This window comes from Ostrea edulis, chromosome 7 (genome assembly GCF_947568905.1).
Source record: "Ostrea edulis chromosome 7, xbOstEdul1.1, whole genome shotgun sequence".
Classification (NCBI taxonomy): Eukaryota; Metazoa; Mollusca; class Bivalvia; order Ostreida; family Ostreidae; genus Ostrea; species Ostrea edulis.
Window position 1 is genome coordinate 15,519,555 of NC_079170.1, and position 21,618 is coordinate 15,541,172.

The 21,618-nt window shown below is 33.7% G+C and overlaps 2 protein-coding genes across 2 annotated transcripts; one reads left to right on the forward strand and one right to left on the reverse strand.

The window, feature by feature from the left end:
• Positions 1-3,853: 3,853 nt before the first annotated feature.
• LOC125656258 (GTPase IMAP family member 7-like) lies at positions 3,854-5,949 on the forward strand. The gene is made up of 2 exons (XM_048886876.2): positions 3,854-3,940; positions 4,059-5,949. Exon 2 carries the CDS (start codon positions 4,207-4,209, stop codon positions 5,803-5,805), a length of 1,599 nt encoding a protein of 532 aa, XP_048742833.2. The 5' UTR covers positions 3,854-3,940; positions 4,059-4,206; the 3' UTR covers positions 5,806-5,949.
• A 7,476-nt stretch (positions 5,950-13,425) lies between these two features.
• On the reverse strand, positions 13,426-21,111 carry LOC125654788 (deoxyuridine 5'-triphosphate nucleotidohydrolase-like). Its single transcript, XM_048884844.2, has 6 exons — positions 20,720-21,111; positions 19,532-19,623; positions 19,171-19,215; positions 16,258-16,332; positions 15,975-16,045; positions 13,426-15,701 (listed from the first exon to the last, which is right to left on the reverse strand). Exons 1-6 carry the CDS (start codon positions 20,875-20,877, stop codon positions 15,645-15,647), a joined length of 498 nt encoding a protein of 165 aa, XP_048740801.2. The 5' UTR covers positions 20,878-21,111; the 3' UTR covers positions 13,426-15,644.
• Between the last annotated feature and the right edge of the window lie 507 nt (positions 21,112-21,618).

Below are 21,618 nucleotides of genomic sequence, written 5' to 3' on the forward strand. Positions count from 1 at the left end.
TACCAAGAGCACGCAAGCAACCGAGATCAGTTTTTAAAAATATAGTTCTTTGGTTTTCAGAAAATCGAAATCAATAATCCATTACGCAATTTTAAATCTAAATGACACTGTTGGTAGTTTAAATTCAAAAGACGTATACCCAAGCATAAAATAAATTTGGAGTATATCAATAGACATTTTAAAATGTATAGATTATTGTGCAAAAAGAAATCTTTAATATTTCCTTTCAATAGTTCTGCACATATTACTTGTAAAATCCCAGTCTTGATTTATATATCCAAAAATCGACAGTCTTGTAAAATCCCAGTCTTGATTTATATATCCAAAAATCGACAATTTACGTCTTTGTTGTAGATTAGGTACATGTCAAGTCTATAAAGCCTTATGATTTCCATTACCTCCACCGAGGAGAGTTTCTTCGGTCCTGTTTGTGTATATTTATCTTTATCTATGGACACAATCACAAAAATATACCTGTCAGCCCCAATTTCATTCTCAAACAAGGTCATCCTCTGAGAAAAGTTATCTTAGTGGTGAGTAGGAAGGACTATTGAGGGTGTTTCAAATAAAACATAGCAAAGTCATTTTTCATAATCTGTCAGGAAACAAATAGTTCATGCCACGTATTGGAAAATATATGGTTTTTATTTTTATTTTTTAAAAACAATGGGAAGAAAATTATGGAGGGAACAGATTTGAATGAGTCGGATGCACAACCGTAAATTAACAGTTATTATGGAAGACGTTTGGGGATGAATTCAATCAATGTTAGGATCGGATTAACTAATGGAATTTGGGATACATGGGAACACAGGACAGGGTAATGTGGTCAGATATTAAGGTAACTCTATCTTCATGTGATGACAGGTGTTTTGTTTTACAAATTCTTTGATTTTATTTAACTTTGTGCATGATAGGAATATATCTTTTGTAGGTATTTTATTTAGTGGTTAGAATAAAAAATAAAACCTTGTGTACACTATTTGATATTATAAAATTTTTATCTTTACATACATTAATTAATTATCTATATTTCAAAAATGTTGTCATGAGCAATACCTCATATACTAGAATTTGCTATCTTGTATGTCTTTTGTACAATCATTTCCATACTATTCAAGTAATTTAATTTGTATATATTGATTTATTTATTTTTATAAAGTCGCAGTTTTATGTACTTTTTTTTAATGCTATTTAATGAAAATATTCAATTTTCTGATGTTAACTTATACTTCTTTTCATATATGTCTGACATCTTTAAAAACGTAACAACAGTTTCATTTTCTTATGTTATTGATTAAGGTAAGCAATATCAAGTGAAAATTGATATAGTCCTCTCTAGTTTGAGCCCATAATAAGGCAAAGATATACCTTAAAGATGTTTTTTCGATATTGGAAACCAGACCAATTTTTTATAGTATGACTTAATGTTTGTTTTACGTCCTGTCGAGACATTTGCCTTCAGTTGTAAATAAAGTATCACACATTTTAGACCTACATGTATTCTTAGGGCTCGGAGTCATAGCATTGAAGTTTTCTTAATGAGCCAACGCCTGCCTCAACAAGGAACCTCTGTGTTTAAGGTCATGCCCGACAGACCTGTAATTCTCACTTCTTGTTTCATACCGATTGTTAGGCCGTTCTAGACACACTGATTTTAAATACGAATTACTCCGTTAACCTGATCAAGATATACATGTACATGTAGGGCTCACAGTGGGTGTGACCGGTCGACCGGGGATGTTTACTCCTCATAGGCTCCTCATCCGACCTCTGGTATATCCAGGGGTTGACGATTGCTCAACCTTTTATTTTGTATTGCTTATAGAAGATATGAGATTGATCACTGTTCGTTATCTTCATCTTTCTAAATGCTGAGCGTTTGGTGAATGGCTGCCTCCCGGTTACGAATTAAACGCTCTACCACTGAACTACCACGATCCGTGTTCGTTATAAACTAGGAAAATAACCATATCTGATCATGACAATTTTGGCAAATTAATCTGAAGTAATGGTCTATTCAATGCAAGGACAGAACGATTATTTTCTAATGCGTATTTATGATGGCTTGATGTTGGTGGTGGATGTACGCAGGTACAAGGATAACGCAATATTATATTAAGACACCAAAGAGTCGTCCACTTCTGCTTCATACTTAGATATTTTATTGAAAGTAGACATTGACGGTAAACTGACAACTCAACTGTATAACAAATGGGATGATTTCAGCTTCTCCATCGTCAACTTCCCATATTTATGTAGCAAATTTCCATTATCACCTGCATATGGTGTTTATATCTCTCAACTGATTTAATACGCAAGAACTTGTTCTGCGTATGGTCAGTTTTTAAATCGAAGCAAACAATATGATGACACAGGGGTTTCAGCATTCTTGATTAAAGTCAGCATTTCGCAAATTCTATGGTCGTTATAACTATTTAGTTTGCCAATATAACCTATTATTGGGTCAAATGCTGTCTGCCGTGTTTCATACCAATTGTTAGAACGTTCTTGGCACACTGATTTTGACTAAGGATAACTCAGATTACCTGATCAGAATATAGGGTTCACGGCAGGTGTGACGTGTCGACAGGGGATGCTTACTCCTCCTAGGCACCTGATCCCACCTCTGGTATATCCAGGGGTCCGTCTTTTGTCCAACTATCTATTTTGTATTGCTTACCGGAGTTATGAGATTGATCACTGTTCGTTATCTTCACTTTTCATTATAGACATGGCGGAGGAAAAACATTTCTAAATATAGTCGTATTAAAAAATCAGTTTATGTTGTAAATGAACTGTTACTTCTCTTCACACGTCTATTGCTCAAATTAAGAGGTTCTCCCTAACCTACACCTAAACTCCCTGTCTGATTATATTTTATTCACCAAAAGTCTGCTGGTCTTTCATGCTTGAAAATCGCTTCGCCGTAATAGTTTGCTTTCTACCATATATCAGTTTTTTCTGCGTGTATCAAATTTCCGCTTTGTTCGCCACGATTTCTGAATAGCGGAATTTAAAGCAACGTAAATTTGATACAAAGTTTTGTTTTTGTAATAGAGTTATAAAGCATACAGATAATAGTACGGTAAAAGTTCTGTGTTCCGTGCGCTTTGATTCCCTCGTATATCTGACAAGCGCTGAATAACAGGTATGTAAGCCCCATTGTTTGTTTTATAATTGACATCCTAATTATCAGTCTAAAGAACAATATGTTCCTGATTTATATCGCAATCAGGCTCATATTCAAACTCGGGACGCCATATGATCATAGAGGGTTTATTCATTATGGGGATAGAGTAACATTTTGAAATACAGATACCTTTGAAATTGAATACAAACATGCACTATAGTAACTTTCTTCGAGGTGAGCTTTGTGGAATTTGCCAACTTCTGCACAAAATCACTAAATCATTTGCCATAAGTTCGGTTAATGTAAAACTTATACGGTACCAATTTTGATGCACCAGATGCGCATTTCGACAAATAATGTCTCTTCAGTGATGCCCAACCGAAATGTTTGAAATCCGAAATAACAATGAAGTTTTAGAGCTATTATAGCCAAAAACAGCGTGCCAAAAAAAAGTGGAGTCAAATTCGTCTAAGGATAAGAGCTATGCATGAGGGAGATAATCCTTAATTTTGAAATGAATTTCTAAATTTTATAACAGCAATTAAATATACATCCGTATTTTCAAGCTAGTAACGAAGTACTTTGCTACTGGGCTGTAGAGACCCTCGGGGACTAACAGTCCACCAGCAGAGGCCTCGATAATGTTATATATTTTTCGTTGTACATTGTATACGGTTTATTCCTTCACGTGGTTTAAATAAATCAATAAAAACTGGTGCGTCATTTAAATCTATACACTATACAAAGGTATTTTCTGAAAACGAAGGCTTGATTAGGTATGAAGTCGGGAACGCTGGCGACAGACAGGTAGGAACCACGTTTTTATAAAACTAATATTCCATACCAGCATAATACTTTTTAAGACAAAATAGTATTTCATATTTTACAATCTATCCTGTAGAATTTTTAATATTATTTACAATAGGCTCTAATTGGAAAACGAGTCAAAACGAGTCATCAAATCCTATTTTTGCTGTATTTGCTCCAGACTGTGAAGAAATCAAGGAAGATAATCAGTATACTGGTATACACCCAAAATCTGTCGACAGTGAAGAAAACTTTTTTTTAAAAATATGCAAGAAGAAAATGTTGCCACCGGTTTAAAACTTGGTAAAAATGATACTGGAACACTTTCCATCAATAACGACTTTCCAGACACAAAAATAACTAATTCGGCACCAACAGAGAATGACAGAGCAGTATCATATAAGGAGATTACTGTAGAAAGAAGTGATGATACTGAAAAACATAAAAACAACAATGTGAAAAGTAGTGACGATGTGGCTGTACCGAATAGATATAACCAAGCAGTGTCCGCAACGCACGAATTGATGTCTGGCTTGGACAACACTTTGAAAGCAGCAAATAAAGACATGTTACACAACCCAGATTCTCTACCTGAAACCGAGAAAGAAAATGCACCCAAAGTAATCGATAACGGACTGGATAAAAGCAGGACCACAGTCACAATGAACAAGTATGTAGGCATGAAGACAGATTCAAATACTACTCCTCCATTAAATTCACAAACACCCGTGAAGGCTGAGCAAAATCAGATTCCGAATGAGAAAAGAAATGAGAGCAATGAAAACAACCTGTCCGTTAAAGATGGCATTCCGATGATGTCGTCACGAATTATTTTGATTGGAAAGACAGGAACTGGAAAGAGCGCTACAGGAAACACCATTCTGGGACAAACAAAATTCCAGACAGCCAGTGGTTTTGTTTCTTGCACCTCAACCTGCCAAAGAGAAATGTGTGTGATTAATGATCAACGCATTGAGGTAATCGACACGCCTGGATTGTACGACACCTCAAAAACAGAAGAGATGGTCAAGAAAGAGCTTTCTAAGTGTATGGAAATGTCGTTACCAGGACCGCATGTATTTTTAGTTATCTTGTCAGTGGAGAGAATAACTGAACAGGAAAAATACACATTGAAGTATATGGCCGATATTTTCGGTGGCCAGGACTTTCTGAATCACACGATAATAGTGATTACTCGTAAGGACAATTTTGATAATGAAGTGGATTCAGATGATGAAGATGAAGATTTAGATGTATCCGAGATACTTGATGACTTTGTTCGTACGTCTGAGGATCTTAGTAGAATGGTAAAACAGTGCAATGGCAGGTGTGTGGCTATCTCAAATGCAAGCCACATCGAAAAACCCAAGAGAAGGAGAGAAGGTCAAAGACTCCTCCACTCCATTAATCAGTTGATTCAGAAGAACGAAGGGGTGTGCTACAGTAATGATTTGTTTGAGGATTTGGAACGGAAAAGGGAAAGCATACGTAAGGAAGAGGAAAGGAAAAGACAAAATGCAATCAAAGAAATGGAGAGGCAGAGGAACGAACGTAAAAAGGAGAAGGAAAGACGAGAGCGCAATATCGAACAATTAAAGAAAGATATTGACAAAGAGGAAGAGAAATTAAAGAGAGATAAATCTCGATCTAAAAATGGAATGTTTGAATTAAAAGAGAAATTGCAGGAAATGGCATCCGAAAACGAAGAGATGGAGCTGAGAATGAAGGAAGAAAGAAAGAGAATAAAAAGAGAAATAAAAGAAATGAGAGAGGAAAATGATAAATTACATTTGGAACTTGACAGCATAAAATGGAGTATTCCTCAACCAAAGGAAAGTGAACGTTCAAAATGTAAAATTATGTGAACATTTAAGCTTGTTCAAAGACTGCAAATTAAAGCTATATATGGCGTTAAAGAAGTATTTTATATAGATATAAAAAGTATGTGTTTTTCATCATTTTATACAAATCATACATTTTAACTCGAATGGATTAAAACTTTCCCTACGTACCCATTCTCTAAGTCAAATGATAAGCGCTCCATGATCACATGACGTCACCAACTGAACATAGAAAGCAAACTAGTATGGCAACGCGATTTTCAAGCATGAAAGACCAGCAGGCTTTTGGTGGATAAAATGCAATCAGACAGGTAGCAGGGTAGAGATAATAGATTGAATGATTATATATATTTTTAACGTCCCGCTCGAGAATTTTTCACTCATATGGAGACGTCATCATTGTCAGTGAAGGGCTGCAAAATTTAGGCCTATGCTCGGCGCTCACGGCCTTTGAACAGGGAGGGATCTTTATCGTGCCACACCTGCTGTGACACGGAGCATCGGTTTTTGCGGTCTCGTCCGATGATCCACCCCATTTAGTCGCGCATACGACAAGCAAGAGATACTAGGCATCTATTCTAACCCAGATCCTCAATGGACGTGAGCGATAGAAGTGTGATTAGATGTAACATTCCATGTATATAATATAAAATAATTTCTAATACGACTATATATAGTAAACGCATTTCTTCCTCCGCCATGTCTCTAATATTCCGTTTGCCTGACACTTGCGCACATCCACCACCAACATCAAACTGTCATAATTATGCATTAGAAAATTATCGTTTTGCCCTTGCATTGAATAGACCAATGTTTCAGTGATACTAGCAAAGAATTTGTCGAAATTGTCATGACCAGATATAACTGTTTTACATAGTTTATCAAACTAACGAACACCGGTTTCGGTAGCTTAGAAGCGTTCGCTTCCTAACCGAGAGGTCGCTAGTTCGTGCCCCGATCGTGCCAGGCTCGCCTGATACCTAACCGAGAGGTCGCTAGTTCGTGCCCCGCTCGTGCCAGGTTCGCCTTATAAATTCATATGATACATTATAAAGTTTACAAGATATCTTATAAAAATTTGCGCTGGTTACATGCTGCTAGGAGATTTGGTTCCGCAGGTCGTGAGTTCAACCCCGGATAGGGGCGGAAGTGGGTATCCACATAAAGTGTAATTTTCTGTGCTTTATATTAATTATTTCTTCACTTAGGGCAGTTATGTTCATTTAAGAGTTCATTGCTATTTCCGTGCTTTATATATATATATATATATATATATATATATATATATATATATATATAAACATATATTGTTAAGAAAAAAATATAAAATATATTTTATCTTTTATCAGATATCCAATTATAAAGGATACAATTAAGGTATTCCATAAACTTTAGAGGATATCTTGTATGTTTTATAAGATGTCTTATAAAATTTATGAGATATCTTTAAAGAGGAATAAATCTAAAAAGGGCATGCCTAAGAAGTGTATAATATTATCTAACAATAACCTCAATTAATTTTTTTGTGTGACGTTGACTATTTACTTATAATATGATATATTATTTTGTGCAGTTTATAGGAGTCGCAATTATACTGTAAGTGGAGGAATCGCACATTTTCTTCAATTTTATTTTCAATGCAAAATATTCTAACCAATGCTGAAGAGAATTTAATTTGTTAAAAATCCTTGACAAGAGAAAAAAATTATCATGTTCTGTGACTTGCCCACTCTTCAAAATCCTAAATCAGGGAGGGTGAATTTTCTCCTAAGTTCTTGATTTCTTAATTCGGGGTGGGGGGGGGGGGTGTAAAAAAAACTTGCTACCAAAGATAAAAAAAATTCTTGCCTTCGATTTCGTAATTCGGGGAGAAAGGAGGGTTGACATATATACAAATTCTCCATCGATACATGGATACATGTTTGCTTTACCCTAACTACCAATATAAATGAAAATGGAAGAGAGCAGTCACCCAAATTTCTTTATTTGCATATGTTATAAACAACTGAATTATTACCGTCCCCCCCCCCTCTCCCATGACAAAAGAAGACCCCCCCCCCCCCCCCCATGACACGACAGTAAGACTAAATATCAGTTAAACTGTATTTTATTCTTTAAATGACTTTAAGTTCTTGAACTTTTCACTATTTCACAATCATCGCCGGTAATGACAGTACTTAAATGAATTTTCTTCGCAATGCATCGATGATACATGTATATTATATAGAAAATGACTTAGTTTTGGCAGATTTATGTCCGGTTTCCTTCACTGCGGAATTTGACCTCACCAAACTCACGTGGTGTAAATTTAAATAACAATAACGTTAGTAGGGGTGTTATGGTCACGGTCTCATGATATCGGGACACTTTTGCACGATGATGAATATCTACTATGAATTGTTTTATAATAATTTAATTCTTTACATATTGTTAAGTATAACATTTTCTACAATTTTACGTTCTGTAGTAATTTTCTTGAGATCGATTAGGTGAACAACGTGAACAAGCATACGATATGTCTCCGAGTGAAACATTACTTAACCGCCGAGTTTCACCTGGAAAAAAAACTATTTGGTGAATAATACACACCCCTTTCTCACACCAAAAATCTTTGGGGAAAAAAAATGCATATCATATTCGACAAAACACGGTACTATGTTACACATCGACGTATTCTTTATAATATTCAAGCATAAACATGGTGGTTTGATGTGCGAATCAGGAAAAATAGAGGCTAGATTTGCTCAAAATTTCATTTATTTGTCGCAAATGAACAATTTGCATTTAGATTTTGAATTTTTTTCCCCGGACCCCCACCCTCTTTAAGAGGGGACAAGCCCCCTCCCGCACTCTTCTCCTCGTTGCATCGCGACTCGGCCGTCTACTTTCAGCAACCAGATTAGTCACAAAACAGGACTAGTAAATTATAGGTTCTAGTAGTCCTTTTCATTAGTATAGTGGAAAAAAACTTATTGTCAAAAAATTATTAGATCTTAAACCTTTCATTATTTTGACAATTGCCGGAAAATATAAATATCTTTGACTGACGGCATTATATATGCTGATGCACTGTCATAGTGATTGACTTTGGTACTGTTAATAGACAGTCTCTGCTTCATTCAATCATCATTAGAAACTGGCTGATGAAAAGGAATTGTTGAATGACTTATTAGACAAGGAAACCAAGATTATTTTCATGGTGTCTCTGACTAAATCGGCATGAAGCAAAAGGTAAAAGGGATCGAGGGGGGGGGGGGGGGGGACAAAATATACGATCCTCTTCCATGCGGACTTCGGACGTGGTTTGAGACAATGAATATGATTTATGATTCAAACTTTTTTCCTCTGCGTAAATACTAATACATTAAAAGATTTATTACATAAAAGTAATTTTCAGGAGCCTGTATAAATTTTAGTCGAGTTGCGTAGCAAATTCCGACTTTTAAATTGGCGAAGGATGGGCGTCCAGTCGGGCGGGCGACGTCCACAATTAGCTTGCCCGGTCTCTAACTTTTATACTTTTGGTGCATCTTTGTGAGACTTACATGCTCACATCCAAAAGACGAAGGTTCCTATTTATTTTGAGGTCAAAAGATCAAAGATCAAGGTCACTTTGTCACTAAATGCCAGAGATTTGAGCTTGTCCGGTCTCTAATTTTCATACTACTTGGTGCGTCTTTGTCAGACTTGCATATATTGATCACATCCAAAAGAGGAAGGATACTATTTATTTTGAGGTCAAAAGGTCAACGGTCAGAGTCTCTATTTCACAATATACTGAAGATTTAAACTTGCCTCTAACTTTTATACATGTACTTGCTGTTGCATGTTTATCAGACTTCAAATCCTGATGACATTCAAGATTCATGTTGCTTTTGAAATCCATAGGCCAAGGTCATTATCACACTAAATACCTATTGCGGCCATTCAAAGCTTCATACTTATAAACTATATTAAATACGTGCATGTTTTTTACTTCGTGAATGCAAGCGTGCATAATTTACCAAACTGCAACTCGGCCATATGCATCTTTGATGTGTTTTATCGATTTTTTCCCCTTCAAATAATGAGTGTAAATAGATGCAAGTGTATATGCTAAAACATTGAATATAATACCGACAAGATTATTTTTTGGTAGATTTTTCATGGTATCAGTGTCAAATCTTGAGTAGAACTTATCACATTGTTTGTAAATCTTATCACATCCTATAAGATGAACACATTCGGTCCCATTGTCGTGTGTTGAATTTTAAAGAAAACTTTTCAAGTTCGTTTTATAATATTTCTTTTCACATTAACTTCTGAATTAATTTCTTGCTCTTTTTACTACAATCCAATGTAGCATTGGTTAGTGCGTATGCCTTCGCTGAAAACATATGTAGTGCGATCGGAAAAAAAGAACACAAAGTGTACATTATACACACAAGCATATCTTCAGGTCACCATGCGCTACGTTCATATATGATATTCATTTAATTTAGATTAAAACAATGTAAATTGGATGTGAATACAAAGGTAAATATGGGTTGTTCTACAATTCTTAGATACAATTACACTAATCGTCCTTCAAATCACAGCATCCGCCGCATCGAATCATCTATAATTGATTAAAACTTTCGGAAAAAATCAATTAAACTTTTCAAATAAAAATCATTGTGCACATTTGTTTAATAAAACTTGAAGCATATGGCGACATAAATTGGATTTTCATATTGAATTCATGACATAGCCTTCTTGTTCACGACGTCGCATAAAGTAACGTCAAAATGGCACAACGTTATTGTAAACTATACTGTATTTACATATGTATTATACATGAGTAAACCTTTTTACGAATACATCATAACCATTTTATGGAAGTATACACCATATGAAAGAATTTTGAGGAATATCATTTAATTTGGACGCGGGGCCAAATTTGGTCCCCAACATACCATGCTCTTTATTATTTTTTCGTTAGAATGGGATATTCCACGAAAAAAAAAAAAAAAAAAGACGGAAAACTTTTGCATCATGCGTTACACGCAATGATGCAGTTTTCCGTCTTCTTTTTTTTTTTTTTTTTTTTTTTTTTTTTGTCTTTTTTTATTACGTAAACTGGAAATTCGTCGCTTCCAGTTGGAGGCGGCATTCTCGGGCCGATTTTAAATACTTGCGAGCCAAATCAATGTTAAAGTAATAATTAATCAATAAAATGATGCCTGTTGTACTTACTAATATCGATTTTATGGGTTCTTTCATCATATAAATAGCCTCATGGAAACATTTTAACAAATTGTCGAGCTTTGTTTTGAGTCACGTAACTCGTTCGCTCAAATGAAAGGGAAAATTTGGTTGACTACAATTGCGTGCTTATGTTATGTAATTCTGGAGTGATATTTTCTTTTAATCGATATTAGTGAGTACAAGAAGCATCGTTTTATTGATTAGTTATTAGTTTAACATTGAATTCGACTCCAAAGTATTTAAAATGGTTTTGATATATAGCAATAATTGGCATTAACGTAATGGTATTGTAATGCATTACTTAATTAATGTAATTTGTCCCAAGTCTGGTATTCCATGCAATATATACCAGAACTGGTGCAAATCAAATGTGGATTCTAAAAAATTCTAAAGAACTTTTAGTTTGAAATCGCAAAATTTTTCTCAAATCAACAACATCAAAACGTATGACTTTTCAACACTTTACACGACAATTCCTCACGATAGATTAAAACTACACTTTTTAACATCATAGACAGTTGCTTCTTCAACAAAAATGAAAAAACGAAATCTTCGTATCTAGTGATCAGTCATCCAAAACCTCTTTGTTAAACACCACTCCGATTCCACGCACAAGTACACTCTGAATTTGTATTAAAAAATGTGCTAGTTTCTTATTGATAATATCTCCGTAGTCTTTAGTGATCAAGTCTTCAAACAATCTGTTGGAATTCCCATGGGCATGAGTTTTGCTCCTTTTTTAGCTGACCCGTTTTTATATTCTTCTGTTGCAGAGTTTATTCAAAACCTTGGGAAGAAAAAACTTCTTGCTGTGGCCTTCAACTCGACATTTATATATACTGACGACGTTTTATCTATGAACAATTATCCTTTTATTCATGTGTCGATTCGTTATATCCCTGTGATCTCGAGATAAAAGACACCAGAGTCTCTACATCTGCTTCGTACTAGATATTCTGAAGATAAAGATCCCTCCCTGCTTAAAGCCGTTAAGCGCAAAGCATAGGCCTTGATTCTGCAGCCATTCACCGGCAATGGGGACGTCGCCATATATTAAGTGAAAAATTCTCTAAAGGCAGTAAGCGCAAAGCATAGGCCTAGATTTTACAATCCTTTACCGACAGTGGTGACCGTCTCCATACGAGTGAATTTTTTTTTTCGAGCTAACGTTAAACAATATACAACCCATCATGACATTCAATACCGCTGAGGGTTTGGAGTGCCAAATAATTGAAGCTATCTTTTTATATATTTGAATATATTATAGTTCATCTGATGCGCACAATTCAATTAAATAAACACCTCTTCAAACAATTAACGTTATCTAAAATTTTGAATTATTGCACTTTAAATTGATCATAGCATGAATTGATGATGAGCGCTATATAATTTTTATATATTTGAATATATCATTATAGTTCATCTGATGCGCACAATTCAATTAAATAAACACCTCTTCAAACAATTAACGTTATCTAAAATTTTGAATTATTGCACTTTAAATTGATCATAGCATGAATTGATGATGAGCGCTATATACATGTAATTGAAATTTATAATTTTATTGCATGATGTGCGCTACAATTCAAACGAAGAGCGCATTAATACAAATGCGTGCATCAATTCAAATAAATGAATTATTGCTCTCTTCAATTGAATTAATGATATCAATTCAATCGATGCTTTCAATATTTTTTTTATTGAGAGCAACTACTATATAAATAAAGATATCTTCATCATATCCTCAATTGCATTGCTTTTTTACAAAAATTGATTCGCGCATCATTTCCTTATACAAAAGCATGCGGGTCTTCCCAGCTCCCATAATTGAAAATGCTCCAAATGAAACCTCCCTTAATGTACTGCATATGCAGAATTCTAGATTTATGCGCGTATCAATTGATTTGATGAGAGCATCGAATTGATGCTCGCATAAAATTATTGCTTCGAATGTATTAGTGCGCACATCAATTCAATCATTTGATGCACGAAATTGATATCTTTGAATGATTTAAGATATCTTAAATTTTCGAGTCTGTTACATTGGCACTCCATGTGAAAAGGATAAAATATTGGGCATATTGACATTATAACGCTGTATTAGCACCACTTGGTGATAGATGGGCATCAATGTTTACAAACGCATTAAAATTAGATGTTGGATCCGTCACACTCCGGTACCTTGTATGCGACAGGGTTCATCTAATTTTAATATATAAAATATGACATAACCGTCCAGAGAAAGGTTTTAAAGGCATTTTTCTATTTAAATCACATTAAAAATGCCAATGGATTTCAGACAGTTTCACTCCAAGATTAAAACATTGCAGCCATGTATTGGTTAATTGCATCAGAGTCTTTCATCATAACTTCAAATATATCAAATGTCAATTGAAAAATCATTTCAAACACGAGAAACTTGATTAATATGGTTTTATTTCTACTAGACTAATCATTAGGCACTTCCCATGTGTAATGTGAAAATGTTTCATAAATGAAAACAAATTCCAAAAAAAAAAAAAATTAAAAATCAAATACAAATCAAAACCACAATTAAAAAAATAGTACATATCACAAACCACCCACCACAAACCACCCTAACCAAAATCTATTACTACGTTTTACGTCCGTTTCAAGCCACTGAAAGAGACTAGACACTATTCAAGTCGATTGGAAATTGTTTCCGAGAAACAATTAAACATAATTAATGAAAATCAAACAATTAATGAAAATCAAACACAAACCAAACACCCAAGTTAAAAAAACCCACACCATTACTATCAGCTACAAAATCTATATTACATTTTACATCAATGAAATTGACTTTTTAGACACTTTATCTGCATAGAAAATGTTTCATAAAAAACATTCAAAAAAAAAGAAAAAAAGAAATCACACAAAAACCAATTAAACATAATTAATGAAAATCAAACAATGAAAAAACACAACACCCAAGTTAAAAAAAAAAAACCAAACAATTACTATAAGCTACAAAATCTATGTACTACGTTTTACAATGAAATTAGACACTTAAATTACCTGCATAGAAAATGTTTCATATATGAAAACAATTTTCAACATTTATGAAAAAACAAACCACAAACCTCAAACCATTAATCAAAAAAGGTTTTAAAAATTCACTAAAAAGTACAATCTGTAGAATACGGCTAGGTTAATGAAATTGATAGAGTTACTGACACTTTGTACATGAGTTGCGAAATTGTTTCGTACACGAAAACAAGTTTCAAAATTAATATACAAACCAAAAGTTAATTGATAAGCTACAATGAACTATGGTTAACACTTTTTACATGATTTTGAAATTGTTTTGTACATAAAGTACATAAAAACAAGTTTCAAAAAGAAAAAATTTGAATACACACCATAAACCACAAAAGAATCAAAAGTCTGGCATTAATGTACTTTAACTAAACTACAGTTTTCAAGTCAATGAATTTTGAGTTTAGTCTTGTTTCAATATTCATGCAAATCGATTACAAACCGTTAACCCCAACTTAAAAATGACTAAAAGCTACAATGTACAATATCAACTACAAAGTTTTGTTTAAAAAATCTACAAATAAACTGAACACAAGGGGCGATTTCATTCAGAAATGAATACAACTGGTTCCAAAATCTTCGTTTACTTTCCATAGGGACACTTTCTATTGCATTGTAAAGTTTTAAATATCGTGTTTTAAAGATACTTTTTAAGATCCTACCAAAATTTATCAATAAACTTTATAGCTAATACTTGGTAAAGAATCCTGATGAAACTAAAATCTTACTTGGACCCAAAATGTAAAACTAATTTGTTATAAATGACCTCCATTTTCGGTATTGACAATTTGCTATTTTCAGACTTTATCATTCCAAAGAGCTTCGGTTTGGACCAACTTTATATTTATGCTTTTATAACTAATACATTTGAACGATAAAAGTGAATATTCGCTTTATGTTTCTTGAAAAACTTTTCAAAAATTAACAAAGCTATCCCGAGTACGGTTATAAATTGAGAAATATTTATTTAAAAAATGACTGAAAAAAATCAATGACAAATTGCATTGTTAGTAATGAGTGTTGGGACACTACTTTACATAAGACTGAGTATTTAGTACAAGTTTTAACAAAATGAATACGAGGTAGACGAAAAAATATTCCTATCCAACACATGTAAATATGAAATACTTTGAAAGTAGGCCAAGATAAAGTTCCATCAGCAATATTTGATTCATTAATGAAAGCGAATTTACACATGAAATAGCGTATATCAGGATAAATTAGGCATATTGAAAATACCGGCTTTGACAGATGACAACTTTCACACCAAAATAAAAATTAAAAAAATATCACTTAAAATACCACCTAAAATCAAAAGTGCCAAACTTTTTTAAACATTTTTTAGAATAGAAATCCTCAAACTATTTCTGACAGAATTACTTAAATATGCGGTATTAAATGCAAAAATCTCGATCCATTCACCACTCGTGTCCAGCTCATACACAGGAAACTCCTGTTGCTAGTCAGCATTTACACCGTCACTCATTTCTTTGCCATGTCTGCCTCATCCTGATGTTTTCCAACTCTATCATGATCATTGACAGTGTAATGCTAGCTCTTTCCCCCACGTCACGGCATCAGTTCTTTCCAGTGGACCCGAATCCTCCATCACCTCGGACAGTGTTGTCCAATTCCTGTTTAACACAAATAAAAACAAGCATAATTTCTAAATATTTTTTCAGTTATCTGGTTTTTTCACTGCAAGATGAATAGACCAAGTAGGCCAAGATAGTTCCATCAGCAATATTTGATTCATGAATTAGCGAATTTATGAGCGAATTTACACAATAGCGTATATCAGGTTAATTAAGAGATATATGCAAGACTGGTGTAATAATGTGTATGAAGTCGATTAAAATACTTGAATGATCAGAATTTTGCACATTTTGCTACTGTAGGACACATACTTCACACTCTTGTAGATCTGGGATATAGATTCTCTCACAAATGAGCTGAGCTATTCTGTCGCCTTTCTTCACTGCAAGACACAATTAAGCACATTTAATTATACAATTATGCATATTTACTGACAATAGACCTATAATATTTAGTCCACAAGAGAAACCCGTTTTCCAAGTCTACCTATAGTCCTTAAATTGATGTCAACACGTACTCAACTTTTTCTCTTATAGGCCTTAAAAGAATTTCTCAGTTTTGAGTGTAACCACTAAATATGCAATTTACACGTACCTTCAAAATCTTGGGTTCCGAAATTAAACATGACAACTCCCACATTTCCCCTGTAGTCCTGATCTATCACACCAGCTATTAAAAGAATGCAAAATCTGAATTTCTATTTGAATTGTAGAGAGGCATACAGGCCACATCGATCATGCTATTAAGCGTCCAAAAATAGCGTTTCCACTTTCCAACTGAAAAAATTAAGTGTCAATGAAGTGCATAATAACTTTAATATACTCTTGTTGTGGTGACGACTCGCAAAATTTGTGAAAATGAAAATTCTAGGGTCGGTTGAGAAAGTGGAAACCAATATTTGTTTTTGGCCCAACATGAATATTCAACTTAGTACCTACCACAGCTTTTAAATAATTTCTTCCACTATGAAACTTCACTTAAGGAGGTATGCTATACCAGAGAAATTTGATGTAGATGAAAAGTGGAGGATATGTACAACAATATTTTGAAGTTGAAAATTTTCAAATTTACTTTATTTTGTCAAAAAATAGTTTTAGTAGAAGGTAATTTGGAAAAAAATTAAAAGCCCTGCTGGACTCGAATCTGACCTACAGTTCAGCAGTCTGTATTCTAACCTACTGAGCTACTCTGCTAGGTATTTAAATGGAAAAGGAAAAGTCAAATACTGCTGATATCGAATTTTTGATCCTTGTTTTTAAAGGAAGTCAGCCATTATGACGATGTAGAGTACTACCTCAAAGGACAAGTAATCTTCGTTGGTTTATTCTATATATATATATACAAGCATTTGAGGACAGAATGTGTTCTGTGTGATCAAAATGAAATAGAAACAAAGACCTTTTGTTACACTGCTCTTTCTAGAATAGGTCAAGGAATGATTTCAGTAGGAAAGGCATTTCACAATACCAAAACTTTAGATTCCTTATGTAAATGTTAATTATTCACACAACAGCAAATTCTATAATTCCTACAAAATCAGGCTGCAGAAATTACATGGAAATTTGATATCTTATATCACCATTTGCATATACATGTTAATACATATAACTGATTTAAAGTGACATCGGGTCCTTTAACGCCATCTATGTACTTTTGTAAAATATTAATTACTGGAACACAAATGTCACTTTAATTACACGCTTTGTTTAATACCCAAAATGGCACATACTATGCTAGTCAAGTTTATGTAGGGTATTTATAAGGACTGATTCACAATTTTACTCAAAACTTTCACTTTAATCGTCAAATCCTACCGTATAATGTGTTTAAAAAGATTTTGAATAAAATATGGTTATACATTATGACAGCTCATTTTAGTGAGTTACTTGTTTTGTAAACAAAGATTGCGGTGTTATCGCTTACGTTTTCAAAAGAAATGGATATTAATTCAAGTTTATTATCCAGTGTTGAAAAAAATTTCATAATCGATGTCATAATCGAAGGAACAGTTTCGATCAATTTTAGATATAATTGGTATTTACATGTAGTTAATAATGTTTAATATTTTTGGAGTTATTTCTATTTAGTTTTATTGGTATGTGCAGTATACACACTAGTTGGAGTTGCCAAATTCCCAATTTTCAATGTGGAGTCCACTATGATTCTTCAACGCACGTCTCAATATAAAAGCGGGAGTAAGTCAGATGAATCTCTGATTAGATATTAGTGTAGAACCGACAATCGATTATGTAAAATAAAATCAATAGGAATTGAAGAGCCAAAAATGATCGATAATCAATTGTCGCAATTGTTTCATCACTATTATCTTTCACAAAATTTACAAAATTAATTTTTCACTGGTTTGTGTGTATACACGGGGTTTGACACTAAGGCACGTCCGACTGACCGAGTCTACTAAATGATAGGTCCGGTCGGGTAAAATGTTGATAAACTAGTCTGACTGGTCATGTTGAAAAGATGAATAAGAAACTTTACTTTAAACCATAAGATATTTTATTCTTAACTCCCCCCAATACCTGTTAAGAGTTTGCGAGCAATTTTGAACCGATTGATGACATAATCTTTATTTTCAGTTCTACAATATATTAGTCACTGTCAGACGGAATTGATGTTTTAGGACATTTATTCAAATACTTTGAATGTTAAAGGGACTGGTTCACGTTGAACAGAAAAAGGAAAAGGTTGGGATGAAACAAAGCAGGGCTTATGAAATAGAAAAAAAATAAAACGGTTGAATGAATTTCTGTACCGGATAGAATTTAAACAGAAAATGCGTTTAATTGAAAATCAAATCAAATTGAATTACGAGACTTTTTTTAGAGACTATTAAATACTTTTTATTTCAAACTTCATTTAAATTAGGTATTTATATATGAAGAAATCCTCAGGGGTTTTTTTCTGGAAAGTTGGTCAGGGCTAGTGGATGCAAGGTCAGGTCTATTAAATATCATTTGAAGTAGCCCGACTGGTCTAGTGCTCAAAGTAAATGTCAAACCCTGATACATAAGACTAGTCTTTACATCAACAGATTTAAGGCCAAAATATTGCCTATATTATATCTTTGCATTCAGAAGGTCAAAATTTTGGCTGTCAACATATAAATGAGTTATATTTCTAATGTTTATACATCAAAAATGCAAAATATTTATTGTGAAGCTAAGAGTTGTATACAATTTTATTAATGGCGACATTGTTTTTGGGCCGTGTGAATAATAAGTCCTACTTTAAAAACCTACAAGTTAAATAGACAAGCTAGACAACCTGCTAATTCATTATCCAAGAAAATTAAGATAATCGAAATCCTTTGAATACATGCATCTTGGAAATTGTTTACAAAGATCTTAGCTGGAAAACCTAGAGGGGTTAAATGGACAAAGCATGTATTCTACTTGGTAATATTTTCCTCAAATCTGATTCAAATTCAAACAAGGAGACAACACATGTACAAAAAATTTTTGAATTTGAATAAATTCTGAAGTATCTTACCTCCCACATCAATGAAATTTTTCACTGCAAGACCTGATCTGGGTGCTGAAGAGAAAACAACAGACTGTACGAGATACCTGTATGCATTGGCATAGAAATTAAATACACATTAGCATAGAAATTAAATATACAGAGATCACATTGACAATAGTGAATTTCTTTCATTTGATTGCAAGTTTTAGATGTCTTAGTATCCTTGAAAAAACACGAGCCTCAAAGCGAGTTGGAAATATATGAACATCTATAAAGCCAAAATGCATGTTTTAGGAAATAACACTTAAATTACATTTACTTTTCACGAACTCTGAAAATTGTTTAAGTTATGAACGACTATATCCACTAAAATTTACAGTAGTCTTACCAACTCGCCCATAGCATCCATCAGGCAAGGCTATCTGTATATCTGTTTTGGCGATTAGTTTCCCTTTTGCAGGAATTACATAATCATATGCACTGGAAAAAAAAAGTCGGCTTGAAATTATCATTTCTAAAGAGACGAAATAGCCAAGACTCATCTGTAAGCATGTCATTCTATCAAACAAAGACAACCATGGCACATACCCTCACCTGTGCAACTTTTAAAAAAAGATTTTTACCCTTTTAAATCCTGTAACAAATATAACAAACCATGATCGAGTTTATGATTCAACCAACTAGAAAAAATTTTATGGTCATAAATATGTTTACAGTATGCAAACTTGTGCTCATGAATAAAAATTTAATTCACAAATTAGAAAAGTTTGCATATTTATATGGTTCAGTGTGATATTCTGTAAAAAAGTTTGTTATATATTCATGTAAAACTTACGAATCCCCATTTCCGCTCCTATTGAGAAGTTTACTATTGCTTTCAAGCATCATTTAGAATTTTGAAAATGGCTCACTCAATCAGCAACTGTTGAGGTATAGGATATTTCTTGCCACACTTTTGTTTTAGAGAACTAATCACTACTTTTGTTTTAGAGAACTAATCACTATCACCCCTGAATACATTTAAGCAGGATTCACTAGGGGCATTTAATGTTCAACAACGCAGGTCATTGTCAGTGATTAAGTTTTAACCAACAAGCAGGAGGTGTTAAACTTAATTTACAGACACTTGTACCAATATCCAAATTAAAGTTTATACATGCGAATATGTCTCGTACCCATTACTACAACCTCTGAAGCATAATAGCTAAAATCCTAGCGTTTTATTAAAATTGTGCAATTTCTGGAAAACCCTGCACTTTCAAATTTATGTGCACTGGTTGAAATTATACCCCATTAGTCCGGCTAAAGTGTCGACAAGTTTCTTTCAAGTACCTTAAATGTTCACCATTTATATGTCCCTTCAAGAGGATACGACTTCATTTGCATAAAATTGAATCCCCTTCACCCAATAATGGTTGGTGGGAACTTTGGTTGAACATGTTAACAATTGTTATGATAGCCAAAAAAGATACTTGGAAAAATGAAAACGTTACATAGCAATGAATTATTAATTTACAACGATAAACAAAAAAATACCAACTAGATCTACGAGATTCAACAACTGGCGACTACATACCTATACAAGTCATATCCCGCAGCAAGCTTTGACCCCCTTGTTGGAGAAAAGGCACTTTTGGAGAGCTTGGCGAACTTTAGGATGACCGAGTCCACTGGCATGGCAAAGATCTTCTTCTTCGGGGGTTCCTGGATGTTCTCGAGATCCACGATGTTCATTCCCGCTTTTTATAGCGAAAAATATCAACCGGAACTCCTCGAAATTCTTTGTAACCTGGTTCCCGAGGCCTTCCGATCATGTAAATAATGATCTGACCAATCAGTGAGGTGAATATATTGCATGAAGGGTTAACTATGAAAACACGTAGGGAAAATGTTAATTTTTTTTTAAATCTCTACCAGTAAACAATAATCTAGTAATTACACCAATATAGATAAATAACAATCATTCAGATGGACTACTAGTATTAAGTGCTATCAGAATACTAAAGAGTAGTGCCACACTGCTGTCCTGCACACATATTTAACACAGTGCTGTATATACACAAGATGTACTTGTACCATGTATAACTCCGATGCTTATTCTCCAAAAGTTCATTATACATCATAGATTCTAAAAATTAATTTTATATATAATACAATATTGTTATACATATACTGTATTTCTGGACAGCTTAATTTGCTGTACACTCTTTTTTCTTCTGTATTTGGTCTTCTGATTCATTGATTGTCACTTTTTTCTTTCTTTTTTAAGCTTACAAGTATGCCCGACAGGGCCCATTCATTCATTCATTCATTCATTTATAGTCACAATATTAATAAATAACAATCATTCAGATGTACTACTACTGCCAGAGTTCACATTTCTGCACAGCACACATCTATATAATTATGTATGAACTACTTATTGCAGACAAGACTGAACTATCATGCCAGTTTCAGAGACAGTGGATATATAAA